This window comes from Abramis brama, assembly GCF_963993115.1.
Source record: "Abramis brama genome assembly, chromosome: 21".
In the NCBI taxonomy this organism is placed as follows: Eukaryota; Metazoa; Chordata; class Actinopteri; order Cypriniformes; family Leuciscidae; genus Abramis; species Abramis brama.
In genome coordinates, this window is record NC_139983.1 from 8900485 (window position 1) to 8925042 (window position 24558).

General features: G+C 37.8%; 1 protein-coding gene across 2 annotated transcripts; it reads right to left on the reverse strand.

Annotated features, from left to right (window-relative positions):
* Positions 1 to 582: 582 nt before the first annotated feature.
* Positions 583 to 24535, reverse strand: LOC311071883 (chloride intracellular channel protein 5-like). Of its 2 annotated transcripts, XM_084096460.1 has the most exons (9): positions 24394 to 24535; positions 21672 to 22531; positions 19320 to 19490; positions 17300 to 17523; positions 7369 to 7478; positions 2735 to 2860; positions 2544 to 2650; positions 2142 to 2320; positions 1044 to 1354 (listed from the first exon to the last, which is right to left on the reverse strand). In XM_084096460.1, exons 2-9 carry the CDS (start codon positions 22495 to 22497, stop codon positions 1190 to 1192), a joined length of 1908 nt encoding a protein of 635 aa, XP_083952586.1. In that variant the 5' UTR covers positions 22498 to 22531; positions 24394 to 24535; the 3' UTR covers positions 1044 to 1189. The 2 variants fall into 2 exon arrangements, with proteins under 2 accessions (XP_083952585.1, XP_083952586.1); XM_084096459.1 differs by lacking the exons at positions 17300 to 17523; positions 19320 to 19490; positions 21672 to 22531; positions 24394 to 24535 and adding an exon at positions 9828 to 10061 and having other exon boundaries at positions 583 to 1354.
* Positions 24536 to 24558: the final 23 nt, after the last annotated feature.

The window sequence follows — 24558 nt, forward strand, 5'->3', positions numbered from 1 at the left end:
TAATGTTGATGGAACCTCTTGATGGAAATAAATGTTGTTTCCGTCAAGAGGTGCATCAATCTTTGGCCAAGATCTTGTATTGAGAATACAAGAGTCCAGGACTCTGTAAAGACTCCTCCAGCACATCCCAAAGAATTTCAATGAATTTAAGGTCTGGATTCAGAGGTGCCGATTCATGTGTGAAAATGATTCTTCATGCTCCTCCCAACCATTCTTTCACAGTTTGAGTCTGATGAATCTTGACATTATCATCCTGGAATATGGCCATGATGTGTCTTCCTACAGGGTTGCTTGAGAAATGAAAAGCTACACACTCCATCAGTTAGGTTTAGAAGAACTGCTGCCAAACATATAACATGCTAGAAACATAATATCCACTGCAATAATGAAGCATTTGCCTATTTAAAACCAAACAACAACTTTTTTTTGGCCGAGCAGTGTACAGTATATCATCTGCAGAATTAGGCCAATTTAAATAGCTCAGTTTAATTAATTTCACCACTAGGTGGGGCTGTGTGCCTAAATAGAATTGTTTTCAAGCCAATTCTAAAGAAATGTAATTCTTTCATGTTCACTTTTTTTCTCCTTCAGAAATTTACAAACCACAATATGCAGCTTTGAAACAATCTGAATTGTAAAAAGCACTATATAAATAAAGGTGACTTGACTTGATAATAAATACTAAGGTTACATATAGTACTCTCAGATAAAGCACAAATTTATATCAGGCTACTGTTTCAAAAGCTAGCAAAAATAATTTATGCAACACAAAAACGCAAAGGGCTTTAAATGAACAGAATCACCATCCCACCCTGAAAAGTTGTAGAAACAGTGGCACAGTGTTTTTTCTAGACCGTCATAGATAGCGACACTAATAGAGCAGTTTATGTCACTTACAGTCAGTAAACATAATGGCAAAAGTAATGGAAGTACCAACCCGATCTCACGGCAATTCGTACGTATTATTACGAGGTGGCTAATTCGTACGAATTCATACGACCTCACTCGTACGAATTGGCCGTGAGATAGCATTGGAAGTACTCACAAGCATAACGAGGGCAAGTAACAGTTTAGAATATCACAGGACTGAGCCAATATGGCAAATTCTGCTCAAGAACTGCTGAAGGAAAAACATTTTCTCTTTCACTAGTTTTGCATATGATTATTAGAGTCATTGCTTGGTGCGTGTTCATTTGCCAGGCCGCTTGGCCACGTCCTGATAGGCCAGTTCAATCTCTCTGTCTGCCGCACAGGTGTTGGTGAATTCATCACGTGCATAGGCGTTCTGCATGTACCTCCAAAATCCAGTCAACTCTGATGGAATCTCAAAGTTACGGAATTTCTTAGAAACCACCTGCATGAATGTGGGAAGAAAATAATGATGAAACCAAACAACTGACACTGCTAGTTTATATTCATCCTAAAAGTATTTTAATAAATATCAGGTTTGGGCAAGTTGTCACATGTGTTTAAGTTATATGTTGTAATTTTATGGAAATCATCAATTGCTGTATATCTTTGCATGTTGCTTTGCTTCACGAATTGTTTTAATTTATCCATTAAATAGAATTTTATGTGTAGATATGAATTTTCTACTTTCTACAAATACCTAAACATTCTTAAATCAAGATACATTTACTTGTGGAGCAAAATAACTTAAGATATATTAAGTCTTGTTTTCTGAGAAAGTATGAAAATTAAGTGAGTTTATGCTTAAAACAAGAAAACAATGTCTGCCAGATGGGGTCAGAAAAATAAAATTGTTTTCCCTAAGAATTAAGTACATTTTTCTTACTTCATTGGCAGATAGAAAACACAACTTTATTTCGCTTCTATCTTGATTTAAGAATCTTTAGATATTTTATTGTCAAAAATACAGTGTGGAAGATGACTGCTTTAATTTAGACGGTAAGGATCCCATTGTGACAACTTACCCCATACAGTATACGAAATGTGTGACAGCTTGCCCCACTGTATCTTTTATTCCTGTCAATAATGGTGGGAATGTTCAAAAGACTTTTAACTTTCAAAAAATTGGATTCAGTTCAATAAAAATACACTCCTAGAACGTTTCAGGAATCACCAGTATTTTATCTTGCACTAAGTGATCAATTACACCAGATGTCCCAGCGGTACGTCACCTTCACTACGTGCAGTTTAGGGAGGAGGTTGCAGTCTGAGAGCGTTAATTCATTGCCGTCCAAGTACTTTCGGTTGGAGAACTTCTCCCCCGTACCATCGGCATCAATCTCATCCGGAAGAGGGGAGTTAAGGAAGTTGTCCAGTTTCTTCAGAGCTTTCAGTAGCGCCTTCTCCAGACCTACACAGCCAAAAGTTTGATATGTGCTTGAGCTGAATGTTTTTATCTGAAGAAATATAGTGACTTTAAGTCAAGACAATCCCTGTAAAGGCCTAGCGGAATGTGAATGAGCTTTGGATAACATGTGGCTCCATATTTTTCCGTTGACAGCAGAGCATGCATAAAGAGCTGTAGATATTCCTTCAACCTGTCTAATAAGTTACAGAGCAGACGTTAAACTCACTTGCGTTGGCTTCTGGCTTTGTGTTCTTGATGTAGGCTGAGAACTTTGCAAAGATGTCATTTCCTGCTGTATTTGACTCCTTGTTCTTTGCAACCAGTTTTGGATACCTTTGGAAGAGAAAGAAAATAAATAACAACGCTGTTCACATTACATAAACAATCAATCCATCTATCAGCATCCTGTCAACCTACTTGGGAGGTGCTAGCATCTCTTCCAAGTATTCCTCGATTTTGTTGATGTCTGTCCGCACCTCTCCATTGAAGGTAAGGAATGGTGGGGGAGTTCCAGGAGCGAGATTATGAAGATCAGCTGGTTTCCTTGAAGAATAATGAAAAACTTTAGATTTTTCTGATTTTGATCATTACACAATGTAGAAAAGAATGTCATTTCTGCAGACCAACTAAAAAAACACTTTTTTTCACAATGTTAATGTATTTCTCATTAAAACAGGATATTTTGGTTGGACAAACATGTAAAGCAAAGGTTCTCACCCAGGGCCCACAAGCGGGCCTCAACAAACTTCCATGGGGGCCTCAAGATGACTTATAACGATTTAAAATAAGATAAAACAAGCAAATAATATAAGCTATAAAATAACTAAATTCAAGATATTGTACTGTGCTCAATATAACGTATAGGTTTACACATACAATGGTCTTTCATTAAAGAGACACTACTTCTTTAAATGATAAAATGGGGATATTTTGGGGATATTTAATTTTATTTTATCAATCAATAAATTCCACTAGAAACAAACCTTGTTGTATTATTTTATTTTAATTTAATACTGTGAAGCTGCTTTGATACAATCTGTATTGTGAAAAGCGCTATACAAATATACTTGATTTGATTTGATTTGATAAAATAGTTTTGGTTGATACAATATGACACTTTTGGGTGTGGCCAAGGTGAAACAGAAAACCCTTTGACATAAGATTTTCATTTCTAACTTATAAGGTTGCTCACTAAATGTAATCAAATATGATTGTGACAGTTTCTGTTTTTGTTTGTTGCTACAGTTAACAAGGAATGAAATGCAAAGAAAGAAATTGTTTTAGTTTTCTTGAAAGGTGTATAAATAATGCTGGCCCTCTTTGGCTGAATGTGTTAGATAAAGTGGGGCAGTGTGATTCGGGTAAAGTGGGTGACCTTCAACCTTCAGTTATTATACTAAAATTCATCAAATACATTTACATTCACTGGTTATTTTATAGTTAGTATAATTTCTTTTTTAGAAACAGAAATGAGTGTGTAGTCACACTATTAAAGTCATAGATGGAAGGAATTAAAGAAAGAGCAGAAAGGAAGGTATACGACCTATTTAATATGTAGAGTGAGGAAAAGATGAGAGGAGCAACATTTAGACGCAGAGTATAAAGCTTTAAAATATGGACACTATCACTTGCTCGCTGTTCGCCTGGGTTTCGACTTCTCGCCTGCCTGATTCTCCTCCTTGAGTTCCCCTTGGACCAGACGCTTTACAGACTTATCTGGTTTTTGACTATTGCATGGCCTGCGGTCTATTCTCTCTTCTATTGGGTTTAGCCCGGCCCTGAGCTCTACGGCTCGTCGCCAGTTATTTTAGCTTAATTAATAAAGATTGTATAGAGCATGTCAGATGGATCTCTGCTCCACGGAGCAGTCTTCAGTGGGTATTGAGCTGCCTCTCTTCCTCCTCATCGGCCGTATGACTGCGCTATTTACCTCCTTCCCAGCACCTCTCCTCCTCACGGACACCTTTTCTCCTTGTCTGCTCCTGAACGGACATTAAGAACAGATACCCCACGCCTCTTATCATACTTACAGGGGTGTAAATCAACCCGCGGAAATTTTTTTAGTCGGCTACTTAACTCAAAAGTGATGTGGCTCTTCCCGATACTATTCTGCCTTCAGGGCGAGTGGTGGGGGCCGTCGCCTGGGTTGTCGAGGGCCAGGTCAGGTCCCTAGCTGGAGTCAAGGTGCCTGAGGGGTGTCCGGCGGGTCTGTTTTTTGTGTCGTCTTGCAGTGGGATCACTACTCCAAACGAACGTGCCACCCTGGTGTGAGGAGATCGCTGGTAGCCATCCGTTTTGGTGCCAGGCCATGCCTGAGGACATCCATCGGTTCGTGGGTGCTTGCAAAGTTTTGTGCTCAAAACAAGTCTTCCCATCAACCTACCATTGGTCTGCTGCACCCTTCCCATTCCTTCCCGCCCCGGTCACATATTGCCCTGGATTTTGATACCAGTCTCCATCCAGCAGCAGTACTATGATCCTTACCGTGATTGATCGCTTTTCTAAAACGGTCCACTTCATTCCCCTTCCCAAACTCCCCTCGGCTAGGGAGACAGCCCGGGTGGTCGCTGACCATGTCTTCCGGATTCACTGCCTTCCGGAGGCCCAGTTCGTGTCCCACTTTTGGAGGGAGTTCTGTCAGCAGCTGGTTGCCTCCGCCAGTCTGTCCTCAGGGTTCCATCCACAGATGAACGGCCAGACCAAACGTGCAAACCAGGATCTCAAGCAGATGCTCCGATGTCTGGCCACCCAAAACCCCTCTACCTGGAGTCAGCAGCTTACTTGGGCTGAGCGTGCCCATAACTCCTTGCCGGTGTCCTCTACTGGGTTTCCCCCATTCATGTCTTGTCTCAGTTATCAGCCTCCTCTGTTTCCTTCCCAGGGTGCAGATGCTGCTGTCCACTTGGTCCGGGCATTTATCCAGCAGTGTGTCATACCTGGAGGAGGACCAGTTGGTCCAGTCCAAGGGGCTACTAAAAGAGCTGCCGACCACTGCCGAAACTGTAGCACTCAGGTATATCTGTGGGCAGAAGGTGTGGCTTTTCACCAAGCACTTAAGCTGCCACCCAGGTTCATTGGGCCATACCCCATCTTTAAGGTCATGAGTCTGGTGACAGTGCAGCTTCAGTGCACCCTCTCTGTCGTGTCCACCCTGTCTTTTATGTTTCTTGTGTAAAGACAATGTTTTCTCATTGTCAGGCGGATTCTCGATTCCAGATGCCGTGGACGGGGCTTCCAGTATCTAGTGGACTGGGAGGAATACGGCCCGAAAGAGATGTTGGGTCCCAGCTCGAGACATTCTGGACCGCTCGCTCATCACAGAATTCTATCACCAGCATTCTCCTCTGACCAGGGGTGCGTCTAGTGGCATCCCTAGGAGGTGGGAACTGTCAGGACTCGGGTTTGATCAGTCCCTTTTCTCTGGCACTACTCTTTGTTTTTGTTTTCTTCCTGCACGTGGCGGCTGTTCTCAGCTGATCGCGCTCTGCAATCAGCTCACTCTATCCTGCTCATGAGTTTCTTTCACGAGAGCTTTCTCTTTTGTGTCTCTGTCATTTACCCAGTTGTTCCTTTAGGATTCTCGGACTGTTTGAACTCCTTGATCAACGGACTGCCCATCCCAGTCTCGACTTTAAGAATCAATTAGTGACTTGTACTTCTGGAATTCTCCCCTGCTTTGGTTGCTGATCTTTGTTAACTACCACTGCCTGTCACTTATCACAGACCTGGATTCATTCTTTGTTTGCTCGCCGTTCGCCTGGGGTTGACTTCTCGCCGGCCTGATTCTCCTTCTCCTCCCTTGGAACAGATGCTTTATGGACTGATTATCTTGTTTTTGACTATTGCCTGGTCTGCGATTTATTCTCTCTTCTATTGGGTTGAGCCCGGCCCTGAGCTCTACTGTTCGGTACCAGTTTTTGAGCTTAATTAATAAAGATTGTTTTTACTGAGCATCTCTGTACTTTTGGGTCCTTCGTTACTGGAAACCTGACAACGTCAAACTTTTTTAAATCATGAATATAGGAGATTGTGTTACCATGGAAATTATACTTTTAATGGGCCCCTCCCCCTAGTGGGCAGTGTCATAATGTGTCAAAATTGATTTTAATGTTTTTTAATCTTGACAAAACACATATCGAGTGTATATTATTTAAGATTCAATATTTGTTGATTGTTTTGTGATAGAAGCGATATTGTGACAGAAATGTATTAATTTGTTACAAGAGCACGTTATTTTGTAAAAATATATATATATAATATATTAAAACAAAGTTACACCACTGTATCTAACTAATATAAATTTGAAATATTAAAGACAAGTAAACCGTCATTAATAAAATAAGAACAAATAATCAAACTGCAAGCAAATGCACACACACACACACACACACACACACACAAAAATACAATAGAACAAAGATACAAATTAAATAAACAGTGCTTTTCAGGTTTTACTAGATCTAACAGTAGTTTTCAGGTAGGCCTACAGAAATTTAATAAAGTAATCAAATGTAAGACAACGCTGCATATTCTGAATAAATTAATTTTATTTTGATATCATTTTGCATGAATTTGTCCGTTCAAGTGCAAGAAGACGAGAAAGACAATAGGTATTCACGCACTGTCTGAGAACGAAGCTGCTTTCTGGGCGCATTGTTCAGATTGGCAAGGCTTAAAACATGGTGCAAATGATAATCTGTCACTGATCGGGACAGTGACAGTTCCATCTGTCCGGAACGTCTGTCACGCTGAAAGGCGCACCTGCATCTGTCATGTTAAGCACTGAATGAAGGCTCCCCACTGTAACATCGCACAATGTAAATGACATTGTAAAAGAGGGTGACATCTTGTGGAGAAGACTAGTAAATAGATTCACATTAATCTGATATATTATGTTCAGTGTTTGCACAAATAAATACGGAAAAAATATCTATTCAAGGCTTTTGAGGATATCGAATCGACTGCATTTTAAAAAACGTATAATTGAACAAATCTTTTTTTTTGCCCAGCACTAAAAAAACTATTTTAAAAAACAATTGATATTTCATTACCTTTTCAGATCGACAGTGGTGACGTTAAACACGACTCCCTTTAGCCACAGGATCATAAAAAGCCTTTGAGAGAAAGGACAGTTTCCGATACTTTCACCATCACTGCCAGCCTGAGGAACACAAACCAGACTCAATACATTCACATCATATACAGTAAGATGTATGAATATAATAATCACGACACATAACAAAGAACAATAGTCCTGTACCAGTATTTTTGCAGGCAGGATACATTTTTGAAAAAAGTTTTTTTTGCAAATCAGCAATATAAAAATTCTTGCAATGATTTATGTCTAAAAATTGTGTATAAAATATACATTTTTAAATGTATATATTAGGGTTATAAGTTATTTTTAAAATAAAATATTTACTATAAATCGATGAACTTTTGCTTAAAAACAATGAAAAAGGCCCTAATTCCTCTAAGTTTAAAAAAGGTCACCACAGATAAAAAATTGGAACAACCATATAACAAACGTTACTGCTTATAAGTAGCACTTTCTAGAACTGTTTAGAACTTTCTGGAACTTTCTAGAACTTTCTAGAACTGTTTACTAGAACAATCCACATCTTGGTATGAGGGACAGAGAGAGGGGGAAGCTGTTTGAGCAAACAACTCAACTTGATACTTTTTTATATTTTTTTCAGTAGCAGTTTATAATGTCGCACAAGATAAGTGATACAACCTTACAGAAGAACAAGGCTGGACCAATAACCTAGTGAGATTTCAGCAATCACATACAAGGAGAAGAAGTGTAGAAGTGTGCCTTTAGTTTAGAAGAATCTTTACATTTTTGGAAGGTTCCAGTTTCTTGTAGCAGAATAAAGGAAGAAAGGAGCGAATAGTGGATATTTCCAAGTCACAAAAATATGGAAGAATATATTGAACTGGAAAATTCTATTTATACTTCAATAATTAGGGCAAGTGTGAGATTATTAAACCCCTGAAAGTCATTCACCTTTCAGTACATGATTTGTAATCTTCAAAACAATAGTACACAATACAAAGAACCAATGCGATTCGGTGCCAATTTTCCATATCTGAAATTAGAAGATCAAGCTATCCAATAGCGTCCTTAAACTGGGCCAGTAACCTGAGCCGGACATCAGATCGGTGCTCGAGCTGAATTATACATGGAAATTCCATTACCTGCCCCATTAGCCCACAGCAAAGGGGTTTTGGGTCATACTGTACCTGTCAACAGAAGTTGGTTAGACATCGTCCTAGCCGCCTAAATTAATGTGTTTATCACTTGCTAGGATAAAATGCAAAGAGATTAGTTTTCAAACACCCTTCTGAGTTAAACGCTCAACGCTTGAATGGCTCAGATCGAATATCCAACGTATTGCTGATGTACCTGTGGTTATGCTCACACACGAGACATTTACTGTATGTGACTGGGAAGTTTTTTTTTTGATTCTGACATTACTCAATCCACCCAACTTTATAACTTCCCCTTAGATAAAAGATCGTCTGCAAGGACTAAATATAATTTTAATATTAAAATAAGTTATTGAATTTCTGATTGGCCTGGCTCTTCTATGAACATTTTAATGTGTCCGTAGTTAAAGCTGGTTACCAGGGCATTTCTATGCTGTTGCTATGGTGTTTAGAGTGCTTGTTTGCATGTTGCTATATGTTGTTAAAAGAATGTTCTAGGTGGTTACTTACTGGCTCAGTTAAAAAGAGCACTTCTAAATCTCTGTGATCAGTAACATTTTTGTGCTTGATTTATTGTCTAGATCACAGTAAAGTAACAGGACACAACAAAAAGACACATGATTTAAGGAATCATTAATTTCTGTAACACAGTATGTGAAAGTTTAAAACTAAGAGTTAGGGGGTTTGTCAATTCACTAAGCAAATAAGCAACTTGGCAAACATCACAAATAAGGACAATATTCAGCAACTCAATCAAGCAGTAAACACATGCCAGTCAAAGTTTTTCTGTCACTATTAGCTCTATTTATAACTTTGACTCATGCAATGAGACGCCACATGGAATAAATACAGTATCTGACCTTATGATGGTTCTTTGATTTATATTTATAAATGCTTTTAATAATGTCTTTCTCAACTTTTGTATTCTTTTCACTCTTTCAGCAATTTCAAATGTTCTCTGAATGTCACCACATCTGCAAAACGTAATGCAAAACAAATCAAGCAGCAGAAGTTCCCTTCAGCCCTTCAGAGGAATAAGAGCATGAGGTGTTGATAGAAAGAAAGAAATAATTCAAGAAGAGCCCAGAGTTTCTGCTTTGAAATGTTACCTGCCCCCTTTTTGAGTCCTATCCGGGGCCAAACGCCCATCTTAACCTCAACCGTTGCCAAGAAACTTGTCAGATTGCTTACAACTGGTTTTCAAAGGTAATGCTGCCATTGATTCCTGACATCTGACTATTGATTAAGTGCACAAAACACAGTAAGAGAGCTCATTAAAGGTTATCTTCATGCTTACCTTCACAAAAAGCTCAATATCAGGATCTTTGTCCTCCTCATTTGAGGTCATATCGCTTAAGCTCACTCAGATTCAGAGTCTGACAGAATGGTGAATATGAAACCTCCTTTTCCTTGGATGTGAGTTTGCTTTCAGGAAAGAGTCTTGTATGTGTCCAGCAGGGTGTTGTGATATGGTCTCAGCGCTGTAACAGGTTGGTGGCTGTGCTGTCGTTGTTTTGATTTGGCCCCTGTGGTCAGCTGTCAGTGAGAGACGCTCCAACGGTCACAGGAGGGACAAAAATAGCCTCCACGCGGTGTAGGAGCAAAAGGGGAGGAGTTCAGTGTCACCTACACCATCATCTGGTTTCCAACTCACTGTAGCTCGGGTCCTTTATAGAAATATGATGAATCATATTCCGCACCTTCCTTTCAAAACTTGAGTCACGAAATGCTGACCTCTCGCAGCGCTGGTGTGAAAATCCAAACAGGGCTTCAGAACATTCTGTCAAATCAACCACATTTCAGGAACTTTTAAAATGTTTGATTTTGTTGCGTTTTTTTCTGATGAAAGACAAATATAAATAGCGATGAAAGCCAATATATTAAATGCCATGGATGAATATTTACTTGGTAATAAACTATTGTGTAGAGGGATCAAAATGACTAGGCCTATTTTCATATGTGATCTGGAACCAGATTACAGGTGGAAGAAAATGACTTTAGCAAGATGGCAGCATCACCACTTTATTTTTACACAGAGATTGGTCGGTCTGTTGGTAAAATCTGTTGACTTTAGCCATCCTTGTTGCATTGGGTATGCATGGAGACAGTTCAAAAATTGGAAAAAGCACTTTTTCCTCAAGTTTGTATGCCTGTAACTCAAGAAGTACCTTTTTAGATTTTCTTTTGGAGTCTGCATTTTTATGACCCTGTTCAATTCCAGAGAAATGAGGATCTCAATGAGACTCCGTGAATACATTGTTAAATTTTAATGTTAATTTTAGGGACCTCTGGTTAGGGTTGCCAGGTTTGTGTAACAAAACTAGCCCAATGGCCAATCAAAAATAGCCCAAAAATTGACCAATCGCACATAGAGCAAATATCAAAACTCAAAATATGGCACTCCCATTCCTAAAATACATATTTTACAGTGACTGTTATGCACATTGAAAACCACTGATCATAAACAGAGCTTAAAGGCTCCCTCCCAGCGACCCTCCTTCACAAAACTTAACATCTAGCACAGTTTTATCACTGGTAGAATGTAAAATATCAATACAAGCATTTTAGTGAAATATCATTTCTGCAATGTCAAACCTTTTACTCGTGGGGGTAAAAATCAACCCTCAGCAAAGAGGCCCAATTCTGTGGGAAAACCCAATACTTTTAAGACAAAATGTTTTCTCCACACAATTTTTTTTGTTCCTTATAACTTTTTTCTCAGTGTCTTTGAATCAGCTGGTGTTTAGGTGACAAACACACTGCAATGGCATTCTTAAATTTTTAACTGTGGCATACAAGTGTCCTAGTAATTTTTAAGGGGTCAGTCCCTGTCTCTCAGACCCCAGTAATGCTCATAATCAACTGGCGGTTCTTAACGGATGGTGTTTAGTGTGGCTGGGTTATGGGTAAAACATTCCAGTAAGTTCTCTCTAAATATAGAGCTGTAACCTCCCTGAACACTCATTTACACATGATTACTGACCTCAGGACTGTACAGTAACAGTCACACACTAAACTGTTGCTCTGTATTCAACACCAACTAACCAGATAAGTATTTGTGGTCATCATATTAGACTACGCAGATTATAAAATTCTAACAAGACTATATATACACACTATTACACACTACATACACTGCCTGGCCAAAAATAAAAAAAAGTTGCTGTTTGGATTTAAATGCTTAAGAGTCTATGATTGGATAGTTATTGCAGTGATTATTATGTTACAGGATCTAACAAAAGCAACCATTTTAGTATATCTTCTCAAGGGACAATACTATAGAAATGAAACTTGGATATATTTTAGAGTAGTCAATGCGCTGCTTGTATAGTATGGGGCGCCGTTTGTAAAGCGGCTCACGCTGAAAATAACAGCAACATTTTGTCACATTTAGCTTCAAACAATGTTTAAAAAACTGGTATGAATTTTTGACGGTCACTTTTTACCACATTTACAACAATATTTGTCAACTTAGAGATATTTTAAATAGTTAAATCTAAATATTAAATGTTACACCTAAAATGTTAAATGTTAAATCTAAATGCTAAATCTAAATCTTAAATCTAAATCTAAATCTAAATGTTAAATCTAAATGTTAAATCTAAATCTAAATATAAATGTTAAATATAAATATTAAATCTAAATCTAAATGTTAAATCTAAATGTTAAATCTAAATGTTAAATCTAAATGTTAAATCTAAATCTAAATCTAAATGTTGAATCTAAATCTAAATGTTAAATCTAAATCTAAATGTTGAATCTAAATGTTTCGAGTGAAACTAAATATTTAACTAATATGCAAATTAAAAATGCCAGTAACCGGAAGTGTCAAAATAAAAGCTCGAGGAGGTCAGTGTGGCCCTGTCCCAAATGGCACACTCCGGACTTGTGGACTTCCTCAGAGTCCACACTTTGGTGACGTCATGTAGTGCAGACCTATAGGGCCCTTGGCGCGAGTCCACGAGGGCGCATTGAGAGGTATTTTTGGGACAGACTCGATCGGCACGCCGGAAATAACGGCCTGGTTGTTGTTGGCCAGGAGAAATCACATTTTTGCGCTCCTACGTCTTATCTGCATGTCAACTATACATCCTAATTTTACAGTTCTATATTTTGATATTGTGCATATCACCTGGGCATTAAACAATAGATATATCATGCTTATTTAAATGATGTAGTTGTATATAATAATAGGCTACATAATGTTCCATTTGAACTAAGATTACAATTTTAAAACATAATTTAAACATAATTTTTTCAATTTACAGGTTTCAATATTCATACTATGTTTACATATTTATGACTCAGTAAAGCCCTGACATTCGGTTCTATTTATTTAATGAATCATAATGCGATCGTATTATTAAACGTGCTATTATTATGTTTGAGACATCAACCACTGGTCGATGACCATAATGTTTGTATAAACTGTAGGTAACAACTGGTAAAATGTACATTTAGGTAATAAAAACCGTAATATTTTCTTCTCAGCCATGTCAACAATTATCCGTGAGTGAAATCTCCTCCCATCCGTTGTCTGATTGGCCTTTCGCAAGGATTCCTGGGTAGTTAAAGTGCGTGGAGCCTGCTTCTATGCGGGCTTCGCGGAAGACCGCTTCAAGGGTACAAAGGGGGCGCTGCTGAGCACACTTCATAGCGGTAAAATGCTGAATGGGACGGCCTACGGTCTCGTAGACTCAGCGAGCACGCGCAATTCAAGTCCACGAGACCGAAAGTCCGCATGAATTGCGCCATTTGGGACAGGGCCTGTGTGTTAATAGTGGTTTATAGCATGGTTTATAGTGTCAAATAACGAATAAAAAAACATCTCATCCGAGGAAATGGACTTTTGGACATGGATTATCGTGATAATAACTACCTAAAATAATAAACACGTTTGGAGAAACTGTATTTGAAGAGTAGGCTAGTGTCACTTTTATGAAAAGTGCGGGACTTATGACCTGTAGCCATAATAGCCACGAGGGGGCTCACTTTGACTGAATATCATGTCATCACTCTGTCATCACTCTCATCACGAAACTCTACAGTTTCTCCAAACGTGTTTATTATTTTAGGTAGTTATTATCATTATATTATAGTTATTATTATGAGATGGTTTTTATTCGTTATTTGACACTATAAACCATGCTATAAACACACACTGACTTCCTCGAGCTTTTATTTTGGCACTTCCGGTTACCGGCATTTGGAATTTGCATATTAGTTAAATATTTAGTTTCACCCGAAACATTTAGATTTAGATTTAACATTTATATTTATATTTAACATTTATTTAACATTTAGGTGTAACATTTAATATTTAGATTTAACTATTTAAAATATTTCTAAGTTGACAAATATTATTGTAAATGTGGTAAAAAGTAACCGTCAAAAATTCATACCAGTTTTTTAAACATTGTTTGAAGCTAAATGTGACAAAATGTTGCTGTTATTTTCAGCGTGAGCCGCTTTACAAACGGCGCCCCATAGTATAGCAGTATATATTTACTGTCCTCTGTAATAACTCAACATACAGCCATTACTGCCAATAGCTGGCAACAAAAGTGAGTACACCCTAAGTGATAATAGCTGTTCGTCATTTAACCATGCAAAGCCACATGTCCTATTCATCATGTTCATGTTTTTGTCTGCTTGACAGGACCATACAAATTTGTGTATCTTGTATTAGAGCAGTTAAAATTTGTGCTTTGAGTACAATTCTCTCATATTGACCACTGGATGTTCAACATGGCAAAGAACTCTCTAAGGATTTGAGAATTAGAATGGTTGCTCTCCACAAAGATGGCCTAGGCTATAAGATTGGTAACACCCTGAAACTGAGTTACAGTGGCCAGGGTCACACAGAGGTTTTCCAAGACGGGTTCCACTCTGAACAGGCCTCGCAAAGGGTCAATCAAAGAAGTTGAGTCCTTGTGCTGTGCGTCAGGTGCAGAAGCTGGCTTCAAAAAACAGACTCATGAGTCCTGCCAGCATTGCTTTAGAGGTTGCAGAAGCGGAAGGTCGGCTTGTCAGTGCTCAGACCATACGCCACACACTGCAACGGCCGTCGCATGGCCGTTGTCCCAGAATGAAGCCTCTTCTGAAGCTGGCTTACAAGAAAGCCTGCAAACAGTTTGCTAGATGTAGAAAAAACAGTTCTTTTAAACCATAATAATATTTCACAATATTACAGTTTTTACTGTATTTTTGATTTAAAAAAAAAAATCAATGTAGCCTTGATGAGCATAACAGATTCCTTCAAAAACATTTTTTTTTTTTAAAACAGACCCCAAAGTTGTGAATGGTAGTGTTTATATATAGTATATAGGGTGATAGTGCATTACTGATAATTATTGCTGATAATCTACCAATAGGCAAGTATCAGCTGATTAATTGTCAAATCTGTACATAAAAACCTTGAAACGTCAACTGATTGTCTTCACAATAGTGTCATGATATACAGTGAGTACAGTATCCTGTAGTTGTACAATAACATGAAGTGAGACCTCTAGTGGTTGCTTGACATCTACAAAGAATTGCTCATACCTGATCACCATAAGTCACACTAAAACACTCTTTAAATATCTGAAATAGATATTTTATTTGATGTTGATGACAAATGTCGTCATTGTGAGAGTGAGAAAAGGTTCCATTTAGTTCTTGCTTTGCATAGATTCACAAAGATTCAGAAAACTCTGAACATATGACCACACATATTTGACAGCCAAATACAGCACAAGCAATGTTGATTTCCTTTGTTTCAGTAACCTTCCTTTTCAGTAACTAAAGACTGGTGCAAAATAATTTTTTGTACAGACAAAACAGCACAAAATACTTTTATGAAATGACAAGCCTTGAAAAACAAAACAAAAAAAACTCTGATTTGTGCAGCTTTTCAATGTAATTTTAAGACAACAGTATTAAAGCCAGCATTAAAAGTCAAAATCACAAATTAAAAAGCAATATCCTTTTGCTATTTTCCACTAAGATGAGCAACGCCATTTAAAAAGGAACAACTACCTAAACAGGAAAAATAAAATCTCTTAAATAAACTCACTCAATTTGAAGCATGAAATAATTTTTCATTTTTAGTTTTTTCCCATCAGCAGCAGATTCCCTTCCCCCAAATCTGAACACACAGATTATAGTGCAACAAGCAAAACTAACTTTACAGTGTATTTACACATACAACAATCTCTGAGAAAGATTCAACAACGCTCAAGATTATTCTACATTACAAGAAAACATTCGATCTTCAGGTAAAAAGCCCTCTTAAACCCTACAGAAATATTCCTCAGTAGGGATTCATGAACAAATGTGAGACTGATCATTCCTTTATAGACGGAGCAACACTGAGATCTAGTTGCATTTGACTATATGTGTCTCTTATGCAAAGAAAAAAACACAAAGCAACCTCTAAAAAAAAGAAATAAATATTCAAATTGAGCTGGTTGTGTAATCCCTGGCATGCGAAAACAGATGTAACTTACTTGACTTAATAAATAAAGTTTCAATATCAGCAATATCAGTACGGGCATTTTCAAGTAACCTCAGTATCTTGTTTACAAACCTTAAAAGGATAGTTCACCCAAAAATGACAATTCTGTCATCATTTACTCACCCTTATGTTGTTCCAAACCTTTATGAGTTTCTTTCTTCTGTTGAACACAAAAGAAGATATTTTAAAGAACGTTGGTGACCGGACAGTTGATGGACTCCTTTGACTTGCTACCGTCAACTGTCTGGTCACCATCATTCTTCAAAATATCTTCTTTTGTGTTCAACAGAAGATAGAAACTTGTGCAGATTTGGGACAACTTGAGGGTGAGTACATTTTTGGGTGAACTATCCCTTTAAACACACACAAAAAAACATAGACAGACCATAGCTAGTTCATAATTATTATTGCTTATGTTCTGCGTTTCTTAAAAGCATGGTAAGCCTAAGGAGATCACAGAAACCACTGCATTACACCCTATGGTCTACTTACTGTAGGCTTACGATGCTTTTGGGAAGTGCAGACCAGTTCAAGAGTATAAACCATGGTGTACCTCAGTAACCTGACTGGTAACATATAATATGCATAGTTATAAAGCAACATTTATATGCTTAAGATAATGCAAAAAAAGCATTATTGGAAGTTGCACTATTGAATCATTCCGAAATCTGTGTTAAACGTGACGACAGCATGCTTGTGCGTGTTAGGTTAGGAAATGATCTAACACATTCGAAATATATTTAGTTGATTTGTTTTTTTGTAAATATTGGTGTTGGCCAGAGATCTCATAACCTGGTTAAGAATGAAGCACTAAACACTTTAAAACTAAAGTATTTCTAGCTCAACAGCTGATGTTAAAGACATGTTTTGTCATGTTGTTTAGTACTAATGATGACTACTCATTGTGCCTACAGTGTATTTTACAGGTTCTACAAGAGTTACATTTCTCCCTACAGTTTCGATATGATTGTCATCTCTGCACAATTTCAGCATTTAAAGGAACAGTTCACCTGAAAATAAAAAAGGCAGTCATCATTTACTCAACCTCATGTTTTCCTAAACCTGTCAGACTTTTTCCATGTTTGGGTGAACTGTTCCTTTAACATTTTGCATTTAGCACTTCATTCAAGTAAAGGTTCATCATCAGCGTCGTCGTCATCTAACTCCAAGCGGGCGAATGGACGTGAAGACGAGGCATCTCTGTTCTTCATCAGCTTGAATAGGCAGGTGAAGATGGTCAGGATTATTAAAACACCAATGACGATGCCCACCGCTAATGCTAGCTCCCCGCACTGCTCGTTGACTAGCGCACAGCGCACGTGAGCGAAGCTGCCGTTGTTGGCCTTTGGAGAGATGCCAACGAGGTGGCACATGAGTGGGTAGAGATCCACGCTGTTAAAGCTCGACATCTTGTAGCCTTTACGGAACGCGGGCCCATGGGCGGCCAGGAAGGGGTGCATGCTGGGAAGCGTATTGTCATAGCCATGATCGCCCACTGCAAAAGACAAGAAACAGATGAAAAACACTTAAAGTGCCCCTATTGTGCTTTTTTCAGATATTAACTTTTATCTAGTGTGTAATATAGCAGTTTGTGAATGTAAAAGGTCTGCAAAGTTTCAAAGATCAGAGTGCACAATAAATGGAGTTATTGGCTGTGTCCGAAATCAGCCCCATACCCTTAAATACCGGCACTATTTGAGGGGACGGCCATTTGTAGTGGTGTCCGAAGCCATAGTGGACATTATCGAGTGCACTCATTCAATCCCACAATGCACCGCAATAACGAGTGTACAACTGATGTACGCTCAACGTCTAGAGAATACCCATAATGCAATGTGATGGTCGCACAGAATAAATTCCCTGAATCATCTATCCATCCAATTTCCGGTAACACTTTACAATAAGGTTCATTAGTTAACATTAGTTAATGCATTAACTAACATGAACTAACAATGAGCAAAACATTTGTTATAGTATTTATTAATCTTTGTTAATGTTAGTTAATAAAAATACAGCTGTTCATTGTTTTTTTCATGTTAGTTCACAGTGCATTAACTAATGTTCACATTAATATTAACTAAGATTAATAAATGCTGTAGATGTATTGTTAACTAAGGTAGTTAACTAATGAAACTTACTGTAAAGTGTTACCCACTTTCCAAACCGCTGGTCCAATGTGGCTACAGCGTAATATCATTCAGGTAAAAATTCCTCTGAAATTGATTATTAAATTGTTTACTTAAGGTTTAAACATGCTAGTTTCCATGACAGAGTTCAAGATAGATCTTTTCATTAATACTGGAGCTGCCAGTTTGCTAAGTTTCAAATGATTACAGTATTAAACAGCACAAACTATGCAAAAGCGGCAGTCCTTCCGGCGCACTCAGTGTCCGAAATCGATCACTTGTTTTCATTCCCTCCTTCAAGTGCACTATATTAGTGGAGTAATGTAGGGAATTGAGAGTGAGAGTATAGGGGGTGATTAACAACACAGCCATTGTCTCTCAAAAGAAAGAACCGATTCTGAACTGTCTGAAACGAGTCGTCAGCAATTATAGTCTTGCTTCCTGCTCGAACCTACATAGGATTGTAACAAATTTGCATAATGCCAGTCTATGGTATTCAGTGGCTGCCCTCGAACAATGTCTATTTTGAGTTGTAGCTGAAACTGGAAGAGTTTGTTTTGTGTTGTCGACTACACCACGCTGTGTTCTGGCCTGCGAAAGCAAATCCACTTTGATGCACTTCCAAAGGATGAGGACTCGCGCTCAAATTTATACGTTAAAACCGACACCTTTGTTACTTTTCATATCATTGTGGATACAAGTGCTGAGGAAGAGCTAAAATTCAGATAAGGTAAAGTGTTTTTCATTTCCGACACGTCCGGTAAGCGGTAGACCAGTCACAACAGACTGGGCCGTCTGACCAATCAGAGCAGAGGAGGCTCTCGGAAAGGAGGGGTTTAGAGAGACTGGATCCTTTTCAGGTTTCTGGATCCTATCGACCGTTTCAGACACTGTGAGAAAAGAGGTGATGCCCAGTATTTTTGCAAATGAAAGTGTTTTTTTTACCTTGGAAACCTATTGTAGGAGACCTCCGAAACAAAATTAGAAACATTTAAAAAAAAAAAAGGCATATTAGGGTGTCAACGCAAACTTGCCACAATAACAATGCAATAAGTGATGCTTGCCTTTGCAAAACACATTAATTCATTATTTTTTAAAGAATTAAATCGACTTTCAAGGCAGATGTAACCTTAAAAATTACTAACTGCTTTCAAGGAACACTTACGTCGTGGGAGTTTGCCATCTTTGACAATCGTCCAGCCTTCATCTGCCACCAAAATGATTGGCTGAATCCTTTCGTTGTTTTTATAGTGCAACCTGTCAGGAACATCATCCTTCAGGTACACCTTCATGTGATCGTGACAAAGGGACAGGTTTTTGTATACGGTGGAATTATCTGTAAATAAATGAAAAAATAAATAAGAGGGAAAAATGCAAATCCAGGTGGAATCTGTAGACCTTTTCACATTTTCTGTGCTGATTTTGGAAGGGAGGATTCTGAGGATGGATGGATGGGTGGGTGTGTGTGTGTGTGTGTGTGTGTGTGTGTGTATGAATGGGAAAATGAATAGCAAAAGTAATCCAATTAGCATAAATAAAAAAGTTAAAATTAAATTAAATTAAAATAAAGTGGTATTCCTATAGAGGTCCCCGGCTTAAACATTAATTTTGTTCCCTTTTTTTTAAACGCAAACTTTGAAAAAAAAAAAAAAAGAGTATTTTTGGAACTCAGACTGGTATGTTCTGCAATTGTTTTGACAAGGAAATGAGATACATTTCTAGTTTCAACATTATCTGTTCCTCAGGCATTCCCCTTTAAGAGAAAAAGTATCAGCTGTGTGCAAAGTGGCCCACATTTGTTTTTTGACCACTGAAAATGTGCACAATTTACTCTTACAGCCACACAGAAATTCCCATATCTCTGGGATTGAACCATATAGGGCCTTAGATACTGTACCAAAATAAAAGTTTAGGAAGCAAAATCTAAAATGGTATTAAGATATCTTTAATTCTTCTTGGGTTACAGGCATGCAAACTTTGGGGGGGAAAAAACACAATCAACATTGGCATATAATGCAACAAGGATAGCTAGTCAACAGTACTAGTAGACCTACCAATCTCTGTGTAAAAATTGAATAATGATGCTGCCATTTTTTTTAAAGTAAATATCCATCCGTAACATTTAGTATTTTGACTTTAACCACTAATTATGTTTGCCTTTCTTCAGAGAAAAAAATATTAACAACGTCAAAAATTTGAGCCAAGGAAGTTTTCAAAAATTTGGTTGATTTGACACGGATTGACCTCCATACAGAAGGAAGGAAGGTTTTTTGTAGACATGGAGTGTGTCGCTTTTAATTTCTTAAACAACCATGTAGGAAGACAAATCATGGCCAAATTCCAGGATAACAATGTCAAGATTAATGAAGTGTGTAGCTGACAAAGCGAAGATTCATCAGGCTCAAACTGTGAAAGAATGGTTGGGAGGAGCATGAAGAATCATTTTCACACATGAATCGGCACCTCTTAGTCCAGACCTTAAATTCATTGAAAGTCTTTGGGATGTGCTGGAGGAGACTTTACAGAGTCCTGGACTCTTGCATTCTCAATACAAGATCTTGACCAAAAATCCTGATGGAAAAATATCAAGTAAAGTCACCTTCATTTATATAGCGCTTTTAACATTACAGATGGTTTCAAAGCAGCTTTACAGTGATAATAGGAAATTACAGTAAAAGAGATTGTTTTGGCTTTACAGCAGCTCTAGAATAAAGCTATTGTCCAGCTAAAGTTAGTTTTGATTGACTCACTTCCGTTGCAAAGATCATCAGTTATTAATTTAGGGGCCGCTACACCAGAAAACCCTTGACATGATCCGGCCGCTCATTCGCACAACAACAGTGCCTGGTGGCTCGAGAACGCAAATCTTGAAAAAGAAGAAAAAAAAAAATAGTTCTCTCTGCGCAAACTTCAAAAACGCAAACCTCTGAAAACGCTGATGGCGTGCAAATGCATATTACATGTTTAGTCTATAGATATGCATGTTTGAATATATATGTGGGCAGGCGTGTAGTCTTTCTTTACAAATTGACCTCAACAAATTACTTGTCTGGCCTTAAAAGTGTATTATACAGAATTATTTATCGCTTCCGCGTAGCCATGTGAACTGGAATTGTTTTGACAACGTAATTTTCACAACATTTATTTCCACCAATTCATGTGTGAAAATGATTCTTCATGCTCCTCCCAACCATTCTTTCACAGTTTGAGTCTGATGAATCTTGACATTATCATCCTGGAATATGGTCATGATGTGTCTTCCTACATGGTTGTTTAAGAAATGAAAAGCTACAAACTCCATCAATTAGGGCTAGAAGAACTGCTGCCAAACATATAACATGATAGAAACATAATAATCACTGCAATAATGATCCAGTCATAGACTCTTAAGAAGCATTTGCCTATTTAAACAGATTTTTTTGACTGGGCAGTGCATATTTATATACATCACAGTTCATGGTGTCAGACTTTTTTAATTAAAAATGTATTTAAATGCAGTATCAATGACAAACATTACCTTCCAAAGGAATGATGGCAGCCACAGGAGTGAGATCCACTACTATATAGCTGCTCGGACTGATGCATTTATCCAGTTCAATAAGACGCTCTTGAGAACACTGGGTCATACCATGATCGCTAGTGATGATAACATTTATTTTCCCCCATAATCCCGTTTTGTTGAGCTGCTCCATCAGAAAACCTATGTGACTATCCACCTCCTTCAAAGCCTTGGCCATCTCAGTGGTGTTCTCCGGGCCATACTTGTGGCCGCTCCTGTCGGGTTCTTCCCAGTACAGAGCGGCAAACTTGACAGATCTGTCCTCCGTCATCCACTGTGTGAGGTTTCCCAGCCTTGCTTGGAAGCTCACCTTTGAGTCGTATTTAAATGTGTATTTTAATGTGTGGTTATGAATACGTACATCTGTTCCCGGCCACATAGCAGATGCCGCCCTGTAGCCATTCTCCTCCACCGACACCCAGATGGGAATGGCTTCGTCCCACCAGAAAGGGTCACTGTCATTTTGAATAGAGAAATGCTTTTTCGACACTGGGTCATACATAATACTGGCAAGCATCCCATGGCTCTCCGCGTACAGCCCTGTGACGAGACTGTAATGATTGGGAAAGGTTTTGGTCGTGAACACATTGGTTAGCTCACGTACAAGGACACCATCGGAGAAGAACCTTTCGAGATTGGGAAATGAGTACTTGTTTAGATAGTCTGCTCGAAAGCCATCAAAAGACACCAGGAGGAGTGCCGGCGCATCACTGCCATGCTCTAGTGCTGAAAGGGTTAATCCACTACAGGCGATGAGAGCGCACAGATAAACGCTGATCTGCATCCTGTGGCAGTGAATGTGGAAGTCACTTTCGGCACTGTGAAAATACAAAAGGAAGTTATAACAGACAGACTGTCTTTTGTGAAAGTCTCATAATTACATGAATTTTTCCCCACAAGCCCTCCCTCCAACAAACGCTCTTTTCAGCGGTCCTACAGTGCTGTTACAAACCATTACCAACCCACCCTGAACTTTACTGACTGCACATATACAGCGCATGCAACACGTGCACATAATCTCCAAAAAAAAAAAGCATGTTAGGGTTAGTAATAGTGCTGCAACAACTAATCAATAAAATTGATAATGAAAATAATTGAACATCATGTTTAATTGCGCATAGTCTAGCCTACATAGATACATTCACTATATTTGTTGCCTTTAAATTGCACGCTGTTTGGAGGACAACAAAGGACAGGTTTTGGTATAATTTCGTACATTTATTCAAATTAGTTATTTTCAAAAAATATTATTTTTAATACATTTTTATTTTTCATCTGATTTATTGATTAATCGAAGAAATAACCAACATATTAATCGATTAACAAAATAATCATAATTAAACCATTTCTTTTTTTTCTTTTTTACATCCAAAGTTAATTGACTAGCCTACAGTTGTGTTCAAGTCTAGTGTTGTCAAACCATCACACAATCTATATTAAAACCTACTTTATTTCTGGACGTGTGATTTCACTTTTCACAATTTCCAGCAGTCAAAAGTGCTTTTATTTGAAAAAAATATATATAAGAATCAGAAATCAGCTCTAAACACAAGGAACTACACTTGTTAGTCAATACTGGGTTGTTCAGTGGATTTTTCACCTAATAAATGTTATGTTAATAACACTTTCCATACTTTAACTTAAAGTCCCCCTGTTGTCAATCAGTTTATCCCTTAAAACTAACATTTGATCACCAAAATGACATATTTAAATGTTTTTTCCTTGACATTTTTTTGTCATGCATTAAAATAGCTTGAATGTAACTCTACACCAACCGTGTTTTTGAGACTGTCTTTGGTTCACTGCAGTTTTAAAGGAGAAAATACTCAGCAATGGTGTTGACTTGTGAATTTGTACATGGATTGTCTTAAAGCATATTAAAAACACCACATAGACATATGAACCACATTAAAAACTTGATTTTCACCACAGGGGGACTTTAAAAAAGAATAAATAACATATAAATTATAATTATAAGTAAAATAAATGAATATATAATAAGTTTACAAGTTTCAAGTTTATTTGTAACATGCACCATATGTCAGTGACAGTTTGTACATAGAAATGCTTATTGTGAGGCTCAGGCATTCTACAGCAGTAAATCCAAATGCAGGTACACATACAAAGAGTAAATTAAAAGCATAAAATAAAATAAGAATAAATTCACAATATTTACATGTATGAGAAATATATTAGTGTATAACGTTATATATGATAGGTGTGCAAATATGTAAAAGTGCAGACGCTTATGTAAATCATGAGAGTATATGTAGAACTTCTAGATAATTTCAGTGTTAAAGATGTGTTTTATGTAACAAGGAAGTGATACAGGAAGCGCCAGAGGACAAAACGTGGTTCTAAAAATAAATATATTAATGTTGAGCAGGTGCTTAACATACATACAGAGTCCTGGATCACACTTACTGGAGCTGATCAATAATCAATACAGGATTAAAACTCATTTATATTATAATGAAAATCTGTATAACGTCTATCGGTCCTTTCGATGGAAAATAGTAAAAAATAAACTACAAAAAGAGCAAACAACAAGGAAAAAAATTGAGTCTAGCACTGAATACCGCTGATCACATTACTGATTTTTGGCCACATTACGTTTTTTTGGCCAAACTTAGCCATCAAGGAATTCAGAAAAGCCGAAAAGGACGAAACAATAACGTACCTTTCGACTCGGGACGTTGGAAAGCGTTTATATTAACTCCAGTCACATTAAACTTTTCGATGATGTCGAGGTGTTTTATATATTCTGGACTTGATGCAGTTTCTTTCTTGCGCTTCCTCAAACACAATGCCCACATGACGTCATTGCATGACTGACAGATCCATC